Source organism: Carassius gibelio, chromosome A4 (genome assembly GCF_023724105.1).
Source record: "Carassius gibelio isolate Cgi1373 ecotype wild population from Czech Republic chromosome A4, carGib1.2-hapl.c, whole genome shotgun sequence".
In the NCBI taxonomy this organism is placed as follows: Eukaryota; Metazoa; Chordata; class Actinopteri; order Cypriniformes; family Cyprinidae; genus Carassius; species Carassius gibelio.
The window spans coordinates 15,545,324-15,560,910 of NC_068374.1; the positions used below are offsets into that span (position 1 = coordinate 15,545,324).

Sequence of the window (15,587 nt, forward strand, 5' to 3'; positions counted from 1 at the left end):
AACTCAGCCTGTAAATGAATCCATTCTCCTCCAAGAAGACACAAGTAGTTCACACCAAACTTTTTTAACATGAAGCCAATATACTGAAGATATTAAATTGCGAATGGGTTTAGGATACCTTAAATGGTGTGGCCATAGCGATTTATTAAAGTAACATAAAAAATACAATAGTTATTTTACTATATCTTTAAAATTTTTAATTCCAACTCTTCATAATTTTTTATATACGTAGAAGTCATCATTTGAAGGAAGCACAGTAAGTTTCATAGCTTTATCATTTTCAAGAGCCAGCATAAAATTAAAACTATCATAACATATAAATCAAGCTTGCAATTCTTAGTACCAATAATGGCCACCAGCTGGAGCTATAGGATTACTTTTAAATAATTATTGTAGAAACTAGTATGATTTAAATCATTTATAGAAATCTTTCAAAGAAAAATAATATGAATTTTATGTATTTTACTGATAAAATGACCCTCACTTAATTAGAATAACAAGCTGAAGTATTGTGAACTGTATATTAAGAATAATTCTTTATAGGCTTTATGGACAGATACGTTTTGAGTGACTCTTGAAGGTTCAGCACCACATCCTCTTTTACCACTGTTTAAAGAATGTATCTAACAGTACAGGTGGGGATGAATTTTGAATGGCTTGAATGGTTTTGTCATGGTGATTTTTTGAAATAACAGTAAAAAAGTAACCAGTAAATGTCTTTTATTTTTTTAAGTGCAGCTTCTAAACGCTTCAAAAAAATGTACACATAGAAGACAAGTCATTCTGAGGAAATATGCATGGTTTCATGACTATACAACACTATATGGATGATAGAAAATTAAAAAACTATCATACATCTGATCTCACTCTGTCCCTCTGTCACTGTGGGTAATGTGTGTTTGTGTGTGTGTTAAGTGAATTAGGTGTGAAACTATCAGGGAGCATTTAGTCTCCAGTGCCAACATTTTACAGAACTGCCACTTTCCTGGAGTCTCAGAATTACAATGTGTCAGGTTCTGAGAAATCAAAGATTCCAAAAAATGATTTAATTAGAATACCATGAAGTATTGTGAAATACTATATATTAAGACTTTATATATAGGCTTTATGAACAGATTGGAGTGACTCGTGAAGGACCAGCACCACCTCCTCTTGTCCGATGGTTTGAGGAATATATCTTCCAGAATCCGGGATTAAGATTTAGGAGCTCATTTTTATTCCACCTCCGTTCCTGAAAGTCTGTCTTGCAGAATTGACTAAAAATTAATCTTCACATTAATTCCTAATTATTTTGCAATTATTTTTCTCAGTTCTTCTTGACCTGTTTTTTTTTCTTCTTCTTTTCTGACCTCATGACCCAGTCAGCATTTTTGTACAATGGTCACGTCTTAACTTATCTATTTCTGTATTGCATTTGTGTTTGATATTTCTCATGGGTATTTCATAATTTTCGACTTTGAGTTAAAACAGTTTGAGTTAAAACTCTTTTTTAGCGCATTTCATCTGTAAAAGAAAACATGCCTAATAATTCTGCACATGAATATAAGGAGTTTTTCTCTTCCAGCTTTCCTGGAATATTGTATAGCACTCATAAATGATTAAATAAAAAATAATGGTAGTTATTAAGATTGATATGGCTTGGAATTGGTAAAATGTGCTTGGAAAAAAAATCACAATAAAACAATGTTTTAATGTTTAAGTTTGGAATATTAACTGACATGAATGAATGCTATATAAATATTGTTCATGTTAACATAATGTTTATAAATGAAATCTTATTGTAAAGTGTTACTATATATATATATATATATATATATATATATATATATATATATATATATATATATATATATATATATATTGTTCTGTGAATGTGATTTTAAAGTCTAGATGATTCGGATTAACCCTTTAACCGCCATATCCTTTAAAACCTCACTGCCAGAGGGATATTGTGAATGCATGTGCCCGCTGGGCACAGTTTACCTGATGCCACCGGGGTGGCGATGGCATTGTTGGCTTGAGCCCGCCATCGCTGCTTGCAGCTATATTTATTATTTATTATTATTATTTTTCTTCAAGGTTTCGGGGGCTTTTGGGGCCCTTAACATGCTTAAAAAGTCTTGAAAATTGGCACACACATTGGAACCTGCGGCCATTAGGGCCGGGCAGAGACTGATACACGGGCGTGGCACAGGGGCTCTACAGCGCCCCCTGGAATGCTGAGGGCCATATATCATACATACTTGCACGTAGACGCACAAAACTCGGTACACATATAGAACTCATCAATACAAACAACTTTCGAATTGCATATCATAGGCTCCGCCCAACAGGAAGTTGGCTATTTGGGGTTTATTATTCATATTTGTCGTCAAAGTTGTGGGGGCTTTTGGGGTCCTTAACATACTCAAAAACTCTTGAAAGTTTGCGCACACTTTGGAATCTGTGGCCTTAAGGAGCCTGCAGAGGCTGGGACCTGGGCGTGGCACAGGGGCTCTACAGCGCCCCCTGGAACACAGTCATAAATGTTGATGTATAGCTCACACATACTTGCACGTATTAATATGAAACTCAGTACACATTTAGATCTCATCGTGCCGAACAACTTGCGTATTGCATGTTATAGGCTCCGCCCAACAGGAAGTCAGCTATTTAGAGTTATGTAAAAAGCATATGCTCTGGAATTTGAAATACTTGTCATAGGTTTTTTACTCGATTGCCGCCAAACTCAGTCAACATGATCTCAAGACAATGGGGATGAAAAATTGCCAGGGGATTTTTGATATCTCAAACGGTTTGCTCGTGGCGAGGCGTTGAAATTATGGCGAGAAATGAGAAACAGGAAGTGTCTAATACCATCCACATACATTTCCTGATTTTAATCAAACTTCATCAGATTATTCATTGTATGATGTCGATCGCATATATGTGACTATTAGGAGTCAAAGTTATAGCGCCACCAACTGGCAGCAGGAAGTGTGTCATTTTCAAAATGCTTTGTATTCAGCATCTTATTTTTACTCGATTTGCTTCAAACTTCATCAGAATAATGTTAAAACACAGCCTATATTAATCTGCTAGGGGGATATTGATATCTAAAAATATTGTTGCCGTGGCAACATGTCAAACTTGAATACTTCTCAGGTGATTTTAAGGCATATAACATACTTAGAATTTCATGAAATTCAGAACACATATCAGTATTTATGATAACTAGACACTGGCAAAAGTTCATAAGAGGGCATGGAAGAGACACTCTATAGCGCCACCTTTTGTCAAAAGTGGGGGGGTTAGTTTTAGCTACAGACACCAAACTCGGTACAAAAATTGTTCTTATCAAGACGGACAACTTTCTAATTCACAGTCATCAGCTACGATCAACAGGAAGTCAGCTATTTTGATTTGAATGTGGATTTTTTTTTACATTTAGCTGTGAATTAATGCATACTGCTCAGAGGAGAGTAACACTATACACACCAAACTTTGTCTACATGATGCCAAAACATTTTAAACAACTTAAATTGCCAAAGGATTTTGGATAGCTTGAACGGTTTTGTCGTGGTGATTTTTATAAATGACAGTAAAAATGGAATTATTAATTGTCCTGCATTTTTAAATTCCAAACACTTCAAAACCTTTTTTCATACAAAAAAAAAGTCATTCTGAGTAAATATGGATAGTTTCACGACTTTACAACACTGTATGGATAACAGAAAATTAAAAAACTGTCAGACATCTCATCTCACTCTGTCCCTCTGTTTGAGTATTATGTGCTGAGACTTACATTGTCTGAGAGAAAATGCGCCCCTACAGGTTCAATTCCTTAAAGGGAAATTCGACTGAAAGGGAGGAGACTCTCTTTTAGTTTCATTTTTAAATCGGTTAAAATACAAAATAATACTTGGATTTAATTCACACTGACAAGCTAAACCAACATATATGATTATTACCGGGTCAGGGCGCATTAATAATTGATGTGTGGTCAGTGATACGTGAGAAACACGAGAGATGAATCACCGCTCTGAGCATGAGCGTGTGGAATGACGAGCTCAGAAAAACGAGTTTATTTTTGTTTTATAGCTTTAACAAATAAAAAATTAAAGCGATATCACACAATTCACCAATTAGAACACACCAAGAGCTAAATTCAGATGTTTTTGAACTGTTTGTGTGAAAATGAAATATTCGCGGCTGCCTATCTGAAATCACCGCCTCCGATCAGCGCTTACAGTGTCACAAGTTCAAAACAAACGAATTTATTCTTGTTTAAGAGCTTTTTCAAATAAAATATTGCCATAAATGCACACAATACACCCATTATAACACAAGAGCTAAATGCAGGTGTTTGTGACCCGTTTAAGTGTGCAAGACTACTTGAAAACGCGACTGGCAGAATATCTCTCGAGCTGCAGGATTCTGCCTTTCGTCGTACGAACGAACACATCAAGGACAAGATTATTTCAAAATACATAATAGCTTGGCGAATATAAACGAAAACAGCCACGTGGACATAAACTGTTAAGAAATAAATCTGAAGTGGATCTACTGGATTTGAATATTAAGTGACCGCATATACCAGCTGCTTCTGTCTTCAATTTTAATCTATATAAAAAATTAAACTCATTCATCTTGGCTGCTTTTTTAATATGTGTACGTATTTATTTATTATTTTGCTCTAACAAGACTTAATCTATATTTAATTAAATCAATTACATTTTATTTTACATTTGATTTGTCCATTTCTGCATCTAAACGCCTAAAAACCTAAAACATGCTCTATTATGCTATTGTTAGCAATTTCTTTATCGTCCAATTTATCTGGTGTACACTTTTATTTTCATAATAAACTTGTTTGTTAGATTATACACAGTTACAGTGGTCTATAATAAATATTAACAGGTTTTATTCAAGCTGTTTAGAATGAATGCAGTAGGCTAATTTTTTTAAATGTAAATCAAAAAAAAAAAAAAAAAAAAGTTTAAATAAATAAAAAACATTGGAAAAGAATAACTGTTGTACTTTTTTATACATTTTGTATAATTTTATAGTTTATGCATTATAGTTATAAAAACAAATAAATTTAGCCACTCACATAGAAATCTTAGGCCTTATCCTTTTTTGACAGTTTTAGGGATTTTTAAAAATCCTAACAAACCTTATTTGTGCTGCAAATAATAATTTCAAATTAATTTGATACTGACCTCTGACATCCTGTGACATGATATTTATTTGAATTTACATAATCTCATGGATGTAACAGTAAATCTGTTCAGCTCACAGATCAAGACTAAGCTGTAATACAAGCAGAACTTTCACAAATGCTTGTAGGTCAATAAAATCATTACAAAACATTTACAAATCATTTAAGGGATTTGATAACACTGTAAAATAATGTCTAATTTGTTAATATTAGCAAATGCATTGATAACACTTTATAATAACTGCACTCATTAGTAAATAGTCAGTTCATTCTTTATAAAGCCTTGTCCCAATATTAATAGTCAGTAGTAAGCAGTTTATAAATACAGCTATAAATAGCTTGTTCTTGGTTTATAAGCACATTTATTAAAAAGGAGAGTAAAGGGTCAGTTATCTCCCTATGAAAAATAAATAAAATAAAAATAAACAAACAACAACACAGATTGATACAGAACTCAGAAATGTTATTGTGGATTTATGATAAACTCAGCCTGTAAATGAATTAATTCTCCTCCAAGAAGACACAAGTAGTTCACACCAAACTGTTTTAACATGAAGCCATATACTGAAGATGTTAAATTTCGAATGGGTTTAGGATACCTTAAATGGTGTGGCCATAGCGATTTATTAAAGTAACATAAAAAAATACAATAGTTATTTTACTATATCTTTAAAATGTTTAATTCCAACTATTCATAATTTTTTATATACGTAGAAGTCATCATTTGAAGGAAGCACAGTAAGTTTCATAGCTTTATCATTTTCAAGAGCCAGCATAAAATTAAAACTATCATAACTTATAAATCAAGCTGGCAATTCTTAGTACCAATAACGGCCACCAGATGGAGCTATAGGATTACTTTTAAATAATTATTGTAGAAACAAGTATGATTTAAATCATTTATAGAAATCTTTCAAAGAAAAATAATATGAATTTTATGTATTTTACTGATAAAATGACCCTCACTTAATTAGAAAAACAAGCTGAAGTATTGTGAACCGTATATTAAGAATAATTCTTTATAGGCTTTATGGACAGATACGTTTTCAGAGACTCTTGAAGGATCAGCACCACATCCTCTTTTACCACTGTTTAAAGAATTTATCTTACAGAAGAGGTGCGAATGAATTTTGGATAGCTTGAATGGTTTTGTCGTGGTGATTTTTTTTTTAAATAACAGTAAAAAAGTAACCAGTAAATGTATTTTATTTTTTTAAAGTGCAGCTTATAAACACTTCAAAAAAATGTACACATAGAAGACAAGTCATTCTGAGGAAATATGCATAGTTTCATGACTATACAACACTATATGGATGATAGAAAATTAAAAAAAACTATCATACATCTGATGTCACTCTGTCCCTCTGTCACTGTGGGTAATGTGTGTGTGTGTGTGTGTGTGTGTGTTAAATGAATTAGGTGTGAAACTATCAGGGAGCATTTAGTCTCCAGCGCCAACATTTTACAGAACTGACACTTTCCTGGAGTCTCAGAATTACAATGTGCCAGGTTCTGAGAGATCTAAGATTCCAAAAAATGATTGAATTAGAATACCATGAAGTATTGTGAAATACTATATATTAAGACTTTATATATAGGCTTTATGAACAGATTAGAGTGACTCGTGAAGGACCAGCAGCACCTCCTCTTGTCCGATGGTTTGAGGAATATATCTTCCAGAATCCGGGATTAAGATTTAGGAGCTCATTTTTATTCCACCTCCTTTCCTGAAAGTCTGTCTTGCAGAATTGACTAAAAATTAATCTTCACATTAATTCCTAATTATTTTGCAATTCTTTTTGTCAGTTCTTCTTGACCTGTTTTTTTCTTCTTCTTTTCTGACCTCATGACCCAGTCAGCATTTTTTGTACAATGGTCAAGTCTTAACTTATCCATTTCTGTATTGCATGTGTGTTTGATATTTATCATGGGTATTTCATAATTTTCGACTTTACAGTTTGAGTTAAAACTCTTTTTTTAGCGCATTTCATCTGTAAAAGAAAACATGCCTAATAATTCTGCACACATGAATATAAGGAGGTTTTCTCTTCCAGCTTTCCTGGACTATTGTATAGCACTCATAAATGATTTAATGAAAAATAATGGTAGTTATTAAGATTGATATGGTTTGGAATTGGTCAAATGTGCTTGGAAAAAAAATCACAATAAAACAATGTTTTAATGTTTAATTTTGGAATATGAACTGACATGAATGAATGTTATATAAATATTGTTCATATTAACATAATGTTTATAAATGAAATCTTATTGTAAAGTGTTACTAAAGTTAAATATATATTGTTCTGTGAATGTGATTTTAAAGTCTAGATGATTCGGATTAACCCTTTATCTGGCGTATCCTTTAAAACCTCACTGCCAGAGGGATATTGTGAATGCATGTGCCCGCTGGGCACAGTTTACCTGATGCCACCGGGGTGGCGATGGCATTGGTGGCTTGAGCCCGCCATCGCTGCTTGCAGCTATATTTATTATTATACTTCTCCAAAATGAATCGCATTTTTGAGGGCCAAAACATACTCAAAAAGTCATGAAACTTTGCACACACCTCAGAACTGGCGAAAATTTACGTCTGATATGGGTTTCAGAAGTGGGTGTGGCAAAATGGCTCAACAGCGCCACCTATACACGTTCAACGGTGTGCGCCTCGAGCTACGTTTCATGTACATGTATGAAAATCGGTATACACATGTAACTCTCCAATACCTACAAAAAAGTCTCTTGGAGCAAAATCCGAAACCCAACAGGAAGTCGGTTATTACTAATATTATGAGCAAATTTTGTGTCATTTTTGTCATTTCCATGCGTTGTATTTTAACGAACTCCTCCTAGAGATTCATTCAGATCAACACCAAATTTGGTTTGCCTAATCTGAAGGCCATTGCGATGTTAAATTGCGAAGCTTTTGAGTTTTCGTTAATGGGCGTGTCCGTGGCGGCCTGGCGAATTTCCATGATTCGCCATGAAACAGGAAGTTGCTATAACTCAGACATACAATGACCAATCTGCCCCAAACTTCACATGTTTGATGAGACTCCTGACCTGAACAGATTGACATGCCCATATTCAGTTATAGTCATAGCGCGACCTACTGGCAACAGGAAGTGACATATTTTACACTGCGATGAACTACTCCTAGAAATTTTATGACATCAATGTATTTTTTGTGGTCAGTCTAATCTAAAGGCCTGTGCGATGTTAAGTTGTGAAGATCTTGAGTTTTCGTTAAAAGGCGTGTCCATGGCGCCGTCACGAAGTTCGATGTCTCGCCATGGGAATAAAAGATGTTATAACTCAGGCATAAAATGTCCGATCTTCCCCAAACTGCACATGTGTGATAAGAGTCCTGGCCTGAACACATCTGAAGGCCAAAATTCCATCAGGTGTGGCAAAATGGCTCGATAGCGCCACCTATACACTTTCAACAGAGTGCGCCTCGAGCTATGTTTCACGTACATGTACAAAAATCAGTATACACATGTAACACACCAATACCTACAAAAAAGTCTCTTGGTACGAAATCCGAATCCCAACAGGAAGTCGGATATTTAGAATTTTCTCTGCAAAATTGGCGTTGTTTTTGCCATTTTCAGGAGTTGTACTTTAACGAACTCCTCCTAGAGATTTATTCAGATCAACACCAAACCTGGTCAGTGTAATCTTAAGCCCTTTGCGATGTTAAATTGCGAAGATCTTTAGATTTCGTTAAAGGGCGTGTCCATGGCGGCCTGACAAATTTCGATGTTTCGCCATGAAAAAGGAAGTTGCTGTAACTCAGACATACAATGTCCAATCTGCCCCAAACTTCACATGTTAGATAAAATTTCTGCCCTTAACAGATCTACATGCCCACATTCAGTTATAGTCATAGCGCCACCTATTGGCAACAGGAAGTGACATGTTTTACGCTGCAACAAACTACTCCTATAATTATTTTGAGATTAACATAGATTTTGTGGTCAGTCTAATCTAAAGGCCTGTGCAATGTTAACTTTTGGAGATCTTGAGTTTTTGTTAAAGGGCATTTCCATGGCGCCATGACAAAATTTGATGTCTTGCCACAGCAAGAGAAGTTGTTGTAACTCAAGCATAAAATGTTCAATCTTCCCCAAACTTCACATGTTTGATAAGAGTCCTGGCCTGAACACCTCTGAAGGCCAATATTCCATTATAATGATAGCGCCACCTGCTGGCAACGGTAAGATTGGCACATATATGGGATATACTTTGATATATTCCACTTATATTTAGGACATTAAATGCATATTTCTCAACGTTCACCTTTTTACTAAAGCCACACGATGGCGGTGAGCCCGGGTGCGAGGGCCCGTTCATCGCTGCTTGCAGCTTTAATAGTCATTTTGTAATCCAAAAGCAAAACATGACAATAATTGTCAAATGAGCTAATGAGTGATCCTCTGCAGCCATCTACTGGTCAAAGTGGTCATTTCATGACATTTTCATTAATGGATGTTGTTTGGATTGTGATATCGGGCTATATAAACAAAATTGACAATGTCAGGCATAAGATTTTATGTTTTTTGCAGTCTGCTGCTTTGGGCAAATGAATAAATGTTTCTCTGAAAATATTTATTAGTTTTGTGTGTCCTGTATGTAATATTAATGTCCTTTGAAGGCCACATGCCTATTTAAACTGCACTACTTGTGGTTGTTTACAGAGATGTAACATTCACACAATTGTGTGTCGTGCTACAAAACTTTCAAACTCTGTAGCACAAGTGCTATGTGGTAATTGTTTTTACAGCCCTGGTCTGTTTTCAAAAGATCTAATAGCACTAGAAGAGAGATGTAACTGTTATAAGCTTCTGTATTACGATTCGGCTTAAATTCCTACTTAAGTGGTTCACAAATATAGTTTCTCTGCAAAACTAAACAGTTAAGGGGACACTATTTTTTTAAATAATGTAGACATGAATGGCAGTAATACCTCTATAATAAACCAGTTCTCCTGGGGAAAGCTGTGTTTGAACAGTTTTTCATAAAGTCCTAAAATTAACAATACTGAAAAAAGGTTCTGAGATTTCTAGTAACAACTCTTTCTGTAGCTTAGTTCATAAGATCTAGCATAAATATTAATTAAAAAATTTTACGGTAGTTTTGATACCTTAATGTTTTTATGTTGGCTTTGATGTATGTTGTTTTGTGCCATTAAAATGACATTTACTAGTGTTTGTCTTTTTTTTTTCCTTTTCATCATCATAGATTTGATGGCCTTGAAAGAGGAGAGTCAAGAATCGAATGAAATAGAAGAGAAAGACCAGTATGAGAAACATCGTGATTTTATAAATGGTGAAAGATCTTTTAGTTGCACACAGACGTCCTCACAAAAAAGAGCTCAAACAGCTGGAAGTTATTTCACCTGCTTTCAGTGTGGAAAAAGTTTCACTCAAAAAGGAAACCTTAATGTCCACATGAAAATTCACACAGATGAGAAGCATTACACGTGCCCTCAGTGTGGAAAAGGTTTTACCCATAAAGGCAACCTTAAAACCCACATGAAAATTCACACTGGAGAGAACCGTTACACCTGCAAACAGTGTGGGAACCACTTCTCACAAAAAGGAAGTCTTAAGACTCACATGAGATTTCACACTGGAGAGAAACCTTATACTTGCCCTCAGTGTGGAAACAGTTTTACACGCAAAGGAACCCTTAATACCCACATGAGAATTCACACTGGAGAGAAGCCTTATACCTGCAAACAGTGTGGAAACACCTTCTCGCGAAAAGAAAGTCTTAAGACTCACATGAGAATTCACACCAGAGAGAAGCCTTACACATGCTCTCAGTGTGGAAAGAATTTTACACGTAAAGGAACCCTTAATGCCCACATTAAATGTCACACTGGACCTCACTTCTCACAAAAGGGTGGTCTTAAGACTCCTGTCAAAATTCACACTGGAGAGAAGCCAAAGAGTTTCACAAACAGGAAACGCCTTAAAAATCATGTAGAAACTGACACCGGAAAGAAGCCTTTTATGTGCCATCTCTGTGGAAAGAGTTTCACACTTAATGGAAACTTTAAGGTTCACATGAGGATTCACACTGGAGAGAAGCCCTACACGTGTGATCAGTGTGGAAAGAGCTTCAGACATAAAGTAACGCTTAATTACCACGTGAGAATTCACTCGAGAGAGAACTGTTTTCTGTGTCATCAGTGTGGAAGGAGTTTCCCAGACAGTAAAGAACTTAAGAATCATGTAATAACCCACTGTAATAACACTGGAGCAAACCCTTTCATGTGCCATCACTGTGGCAAGTCTTGCATAAACGCAGCAAACCTTGAGATTCACATAAGAGTTCACACTGGAGAGAAGCCTTATATTTGTCTCCAGTGTGGAAAAAGCTTCTCACGTAAAGGAAACCTTCAGACTCACGTAAGGGTTCACACTGGAGAGAGGCCTTTCACGTGTCTTCAGTGTAAAATGAGTTTTACCTATCAAAGAGACCTGAAACGTCATTTGCAAACTCATTCTCTAAAGAAACTGCCGATTTCTGAGGGTAACAAGAGGTTTAGAAACAGCAGTAATTTTAAAAAGCATCTGCGCATTCACTCCAGAGGAAAGAGATTTGATTATGTTCAGTGCAATAAAAAATTTCTACTGGCATCAAACTTACAGACGCACCTGAAAAGTCATGGATATGTGAGATCCTATTTGTGTTCTATATGTGGAAAGTGTTTTAAATGGCTCAGCAATTTAAAATGGCACCAGGAAATATGTATTGTGCGAAATTACTTGTAAAATGTATAGCTCATCACTCATATTTGATTGTTTTAAACTTAATTTTTTTATTATTAGTATTAATGATATTTATATTAATTTATTACAAAATTATATCTTGCTGTGAAATGCCACAATGTAAATGAGCATTCAGAAATTAAAAGACAAACTGAATGAAATAATGAACGTGGTATTATCTGATTTAACTTTTGCTTTAAACATGTTTTCAGTCTGAACCTGAATTTGGCTACTGTTGGCAACTGGAGCTGTTTCTCGTTGGGGGTTGCCTTATAGCTTAACACTAGGGCCTTTCGCACAGCGGGAACATTTTCATAGTACCTGAACTAATTGTGGAGCTACCCCCTTTTTGGCGTTTTTGAACAACAGGTACTAGGAACTGTTTTAGTTCCCCAGAAATCTACTTCAGAGCAGGGTTTAAAAGAGTTCTATAGGAACTATCAGTGACGTAAGAATACGCTGACTGGCCAAACACACACAAAACACCGGCCACCCGTCATCTTTAAAAAACCATGTAAACATTTACTCCACAAACATGGATAACAGCGATAACAGCATTTTCCTTGTTTTCTGCAGTGTTGTATTCTTTTCTCTTCTTCGATGATATATAACAATGCAAGTTGGCATGAAAAAATGAGTCTCTTAGCCCAAATTTTTTCTCTTGCAATCATGTAAATTGTGCGTTTACATCTCCATCTCTGTTATAATTAGACATCGCTGTCAGCCGCTCCAGAATTCCTGCTGCTTGTGCGAATGCAACCAGAAAAATGGCCCAAGGGAGAAATTGGTTCTTTTAGTGTTCCTGTGGCTCAAATGGTAGAGCATTGTGTTAACAGCGCAAGGTTGTATGTTTGATTCCCAGGGAACACATGTTAAATAAATTAAAAGTCAGCTTGAACGCAATAAAAGCATCTGCAAAATGCATAAATGTAAAATTTAAATGTTAGGAACTAACCTGCTGGTTAGTTCCTAGAACTACAAAGTGCTAAAACCCCTAATGTCTTACACATTCTTACAGTAGGTGGCCAAACAAGCACACCCATTAAATTTGCAACAAAGCTCAGGCAGAAGTAACCTATTAACTCTGAAAAAGTTTACATTTTTATAATTTATTAATAAACAAATGATTTCTTGTCGGCTGCAAGATGACATGCACGTTGCCGACTCTCTCTGCATGGATGCGTCTTTAGAGAAAGGGCTGCACAATTAATCATATTTTAATCTCGATAACGATATCCACCTTTGTCGATTAATTAAAAATAATCGTCAGGATATTGGCCGATTGAAACCTGAAACGTGTTTTTAATTTGGCGTTTGCTTTATCTTGCATTGCTCTTCATTAGCGCTCATGCTTGTGGTTACCCGATGTGAAGAGCTTTAAGCCTAGTTATCCTGGTCTCCGCTGACATTCAAGGCTGGATACAAACTGGATCTGGTGGCTACGGTGACCTCGGAATAAAAGAGAAACAGACTTATATAAGTGTAGATACCATTCTTCTAATGAAGTAGCAAGTACATTGTGTGCTATGGGAAGTGTTCCCAGTACCTAGTGTTATGTGTAAGCCAGGTTAAAGAAATGGGTCTTTAATCTAGATATTATCTGCCTCTTGAACAATGTTAGGTAGGTTATTCCAGAGTTTGGGTGGTAAATAGGAAAAGGATCTGCCGCCCGCAGTTGATTTAGATATTTTAGGTATTATCAAATTTTTGAGAACACAGAGGACGTGGAGGACTATAGTGCAATAAGACCTTGTTCAATTACTAAGGTGATAAACCATTCGGGTCATTAGAAGTAATAAGCAAGATGTTAAAATCTACATGATGTTTGATAGGAAGCCAGTGCAGTGTTAACAGATATGGGCTTATATGGTCATACCGAATATAACCAATAGGCAAGCCATATGATAAAACCAAATTTATGTGTGAAATTATCCACAAACTGAGTTAAGTTAAAGGACTCCACAAGATTGAAAAAAGCTTTAGCCAAAGTCTTGGTGGGACAGCGCACATGGATATTAAAATCCCCAGCAATTAACACCTGATCATATTTTGGCATGATTCAAGCCAGAAAATCAGAAAAATCATAGATAAGTACTTGTTGTATTTGGGTGGGTGATAAACAACAGTGCACAGCACCGAATATCCAGACTTAGTTCAAAAATACTGACTTTAAAACTGGAATAAGATTAAGATGGCAGACATCAACAGTTTAAAGAGGTCGTATGATGCAATTTCAATTATTACTCCAATCACACACCAATCACCACTGGTAAAACTAAGGACATAATTAACTGCCTTTACATTTATTTTGAAAGAAGAAGCTCACAATTATGGAAAGGGGTGTTATTTTCAAAGAAGTGCTTGCAGTGATCGGCCAATCACAATGCAATCACAGTGTCACTCTGCCAATCAGTGACCGTTTGAGAGAGGTGTGTTATAGAGGACCTCCAATAATGTACAGTATTTGAAAAATAATATGTTTTTGAACATTAGAGCATGTCAACATTAGTATTGGGCAATATGGCCATTTTTCAAATCGTCAAATCATCAGCCTGTGAGATCGACGATACACAATATTATCCTGCATGGGTGGAGCAAGAGAGAGACTCTTTGTTCTTGTCATAGCATAACTATTTGGTGTTTTAAACCACACAGGTGCCCGAGAGAGAGAGAGCCTATGGAATCACCAATAATCCAAAAAAATATACTTTAAAACATACTCCGTAATCACTAACTCAGTCAGTGAGGGCTCGTTTAAAATATTGCACACATATATAGACCGTTCAGATTACTTGTTAAAGTGCAACACCTTATATCTGCAGATGATGCAGTCTGTTTGTCGATGGAAACTTTGTAACGGCTAAAACTATGTTTTTTGCATACATCACATTATAGTGCGGTGTGCATGAAAATAATAACAAGGCGGCAAAGCGAATTCATCATCCATAGTGGTTCCCACGTAGTCCTTCTATGTCATCACCACATAGTGAGTGTTATAATTTAAGTGATCAGTCTTTAAGAGAAAGACTACGTGAGGACCACTATGGATGATAAATTCACTCTGCCACCTTCTTATTATTTTGTCTTTACTTTATTTGTAAGCCAAGAAAGAATTCATCTCTCATGATTGAGAAAAGCGCGTTGTGGTGTACCAGCCATTAAATGTGTGGGACACCAACTCCTCATTTTCTATCTCTTTAATTTCATGGATTTAACGCGTTATCCGGACAACTTCAGCAACTACAGGGTCTAATCCTCCTGTGCTCGCGTGCTGTGTGTGTGTGTGAAATGCAGTGCTGAAGTAAAATAGCTTTTGATAGCCAAATTATAATAAGCCGCCTAATAAACATAAAAATAATAGTTATTATTATTATAATCTAATACATTAATAGGAAAATTAGCCTAATACCGTCTTGATTATGGACAGAGAAATCTGCTTATGGTCGAGATCTCTGACTATCGTCAATACACGATACTATCGTCTATCGGCACAATTCTAGTCAACATAATCTTTTACACAAAATAACGATCTTTAAAACAGTAAAGATGCACTGAAAAATAATTATAAATTATAAACACAGATTTCACAAGTTTTAGGGAGCATGTTA

The 15,587-nt window shown here is 35.6% G+C and overlaps 1 protein-coding gene across 1 annotated transcript in view; it reads left to right on the top strand.

Annotated features, from left to right (window-relative positions):
• Nucleotides 1-12,162, top strand: part of LOC127971785 (gastrula zinc finger protein XlCGF57.1) — a 28,471-nt gene extending 16,309 nt beyond the window's left edge. The window contains exon 3 of the mRNA XM_052575014.1: nucleotides 10,442-12,162. Coding sequence (XP_052430974.1) covers nucleotides 10,442-11,982 — 1,541 coding nt within the window. The 3' untranslated portion in view covers nucleotides 11,983-12,162. The remainder of the gene's footprint in view (nucleotides 1-10,441) is intronic.
• Nucleotides 12,163-15,587: the final 3,425 nt, after the last annotated feature.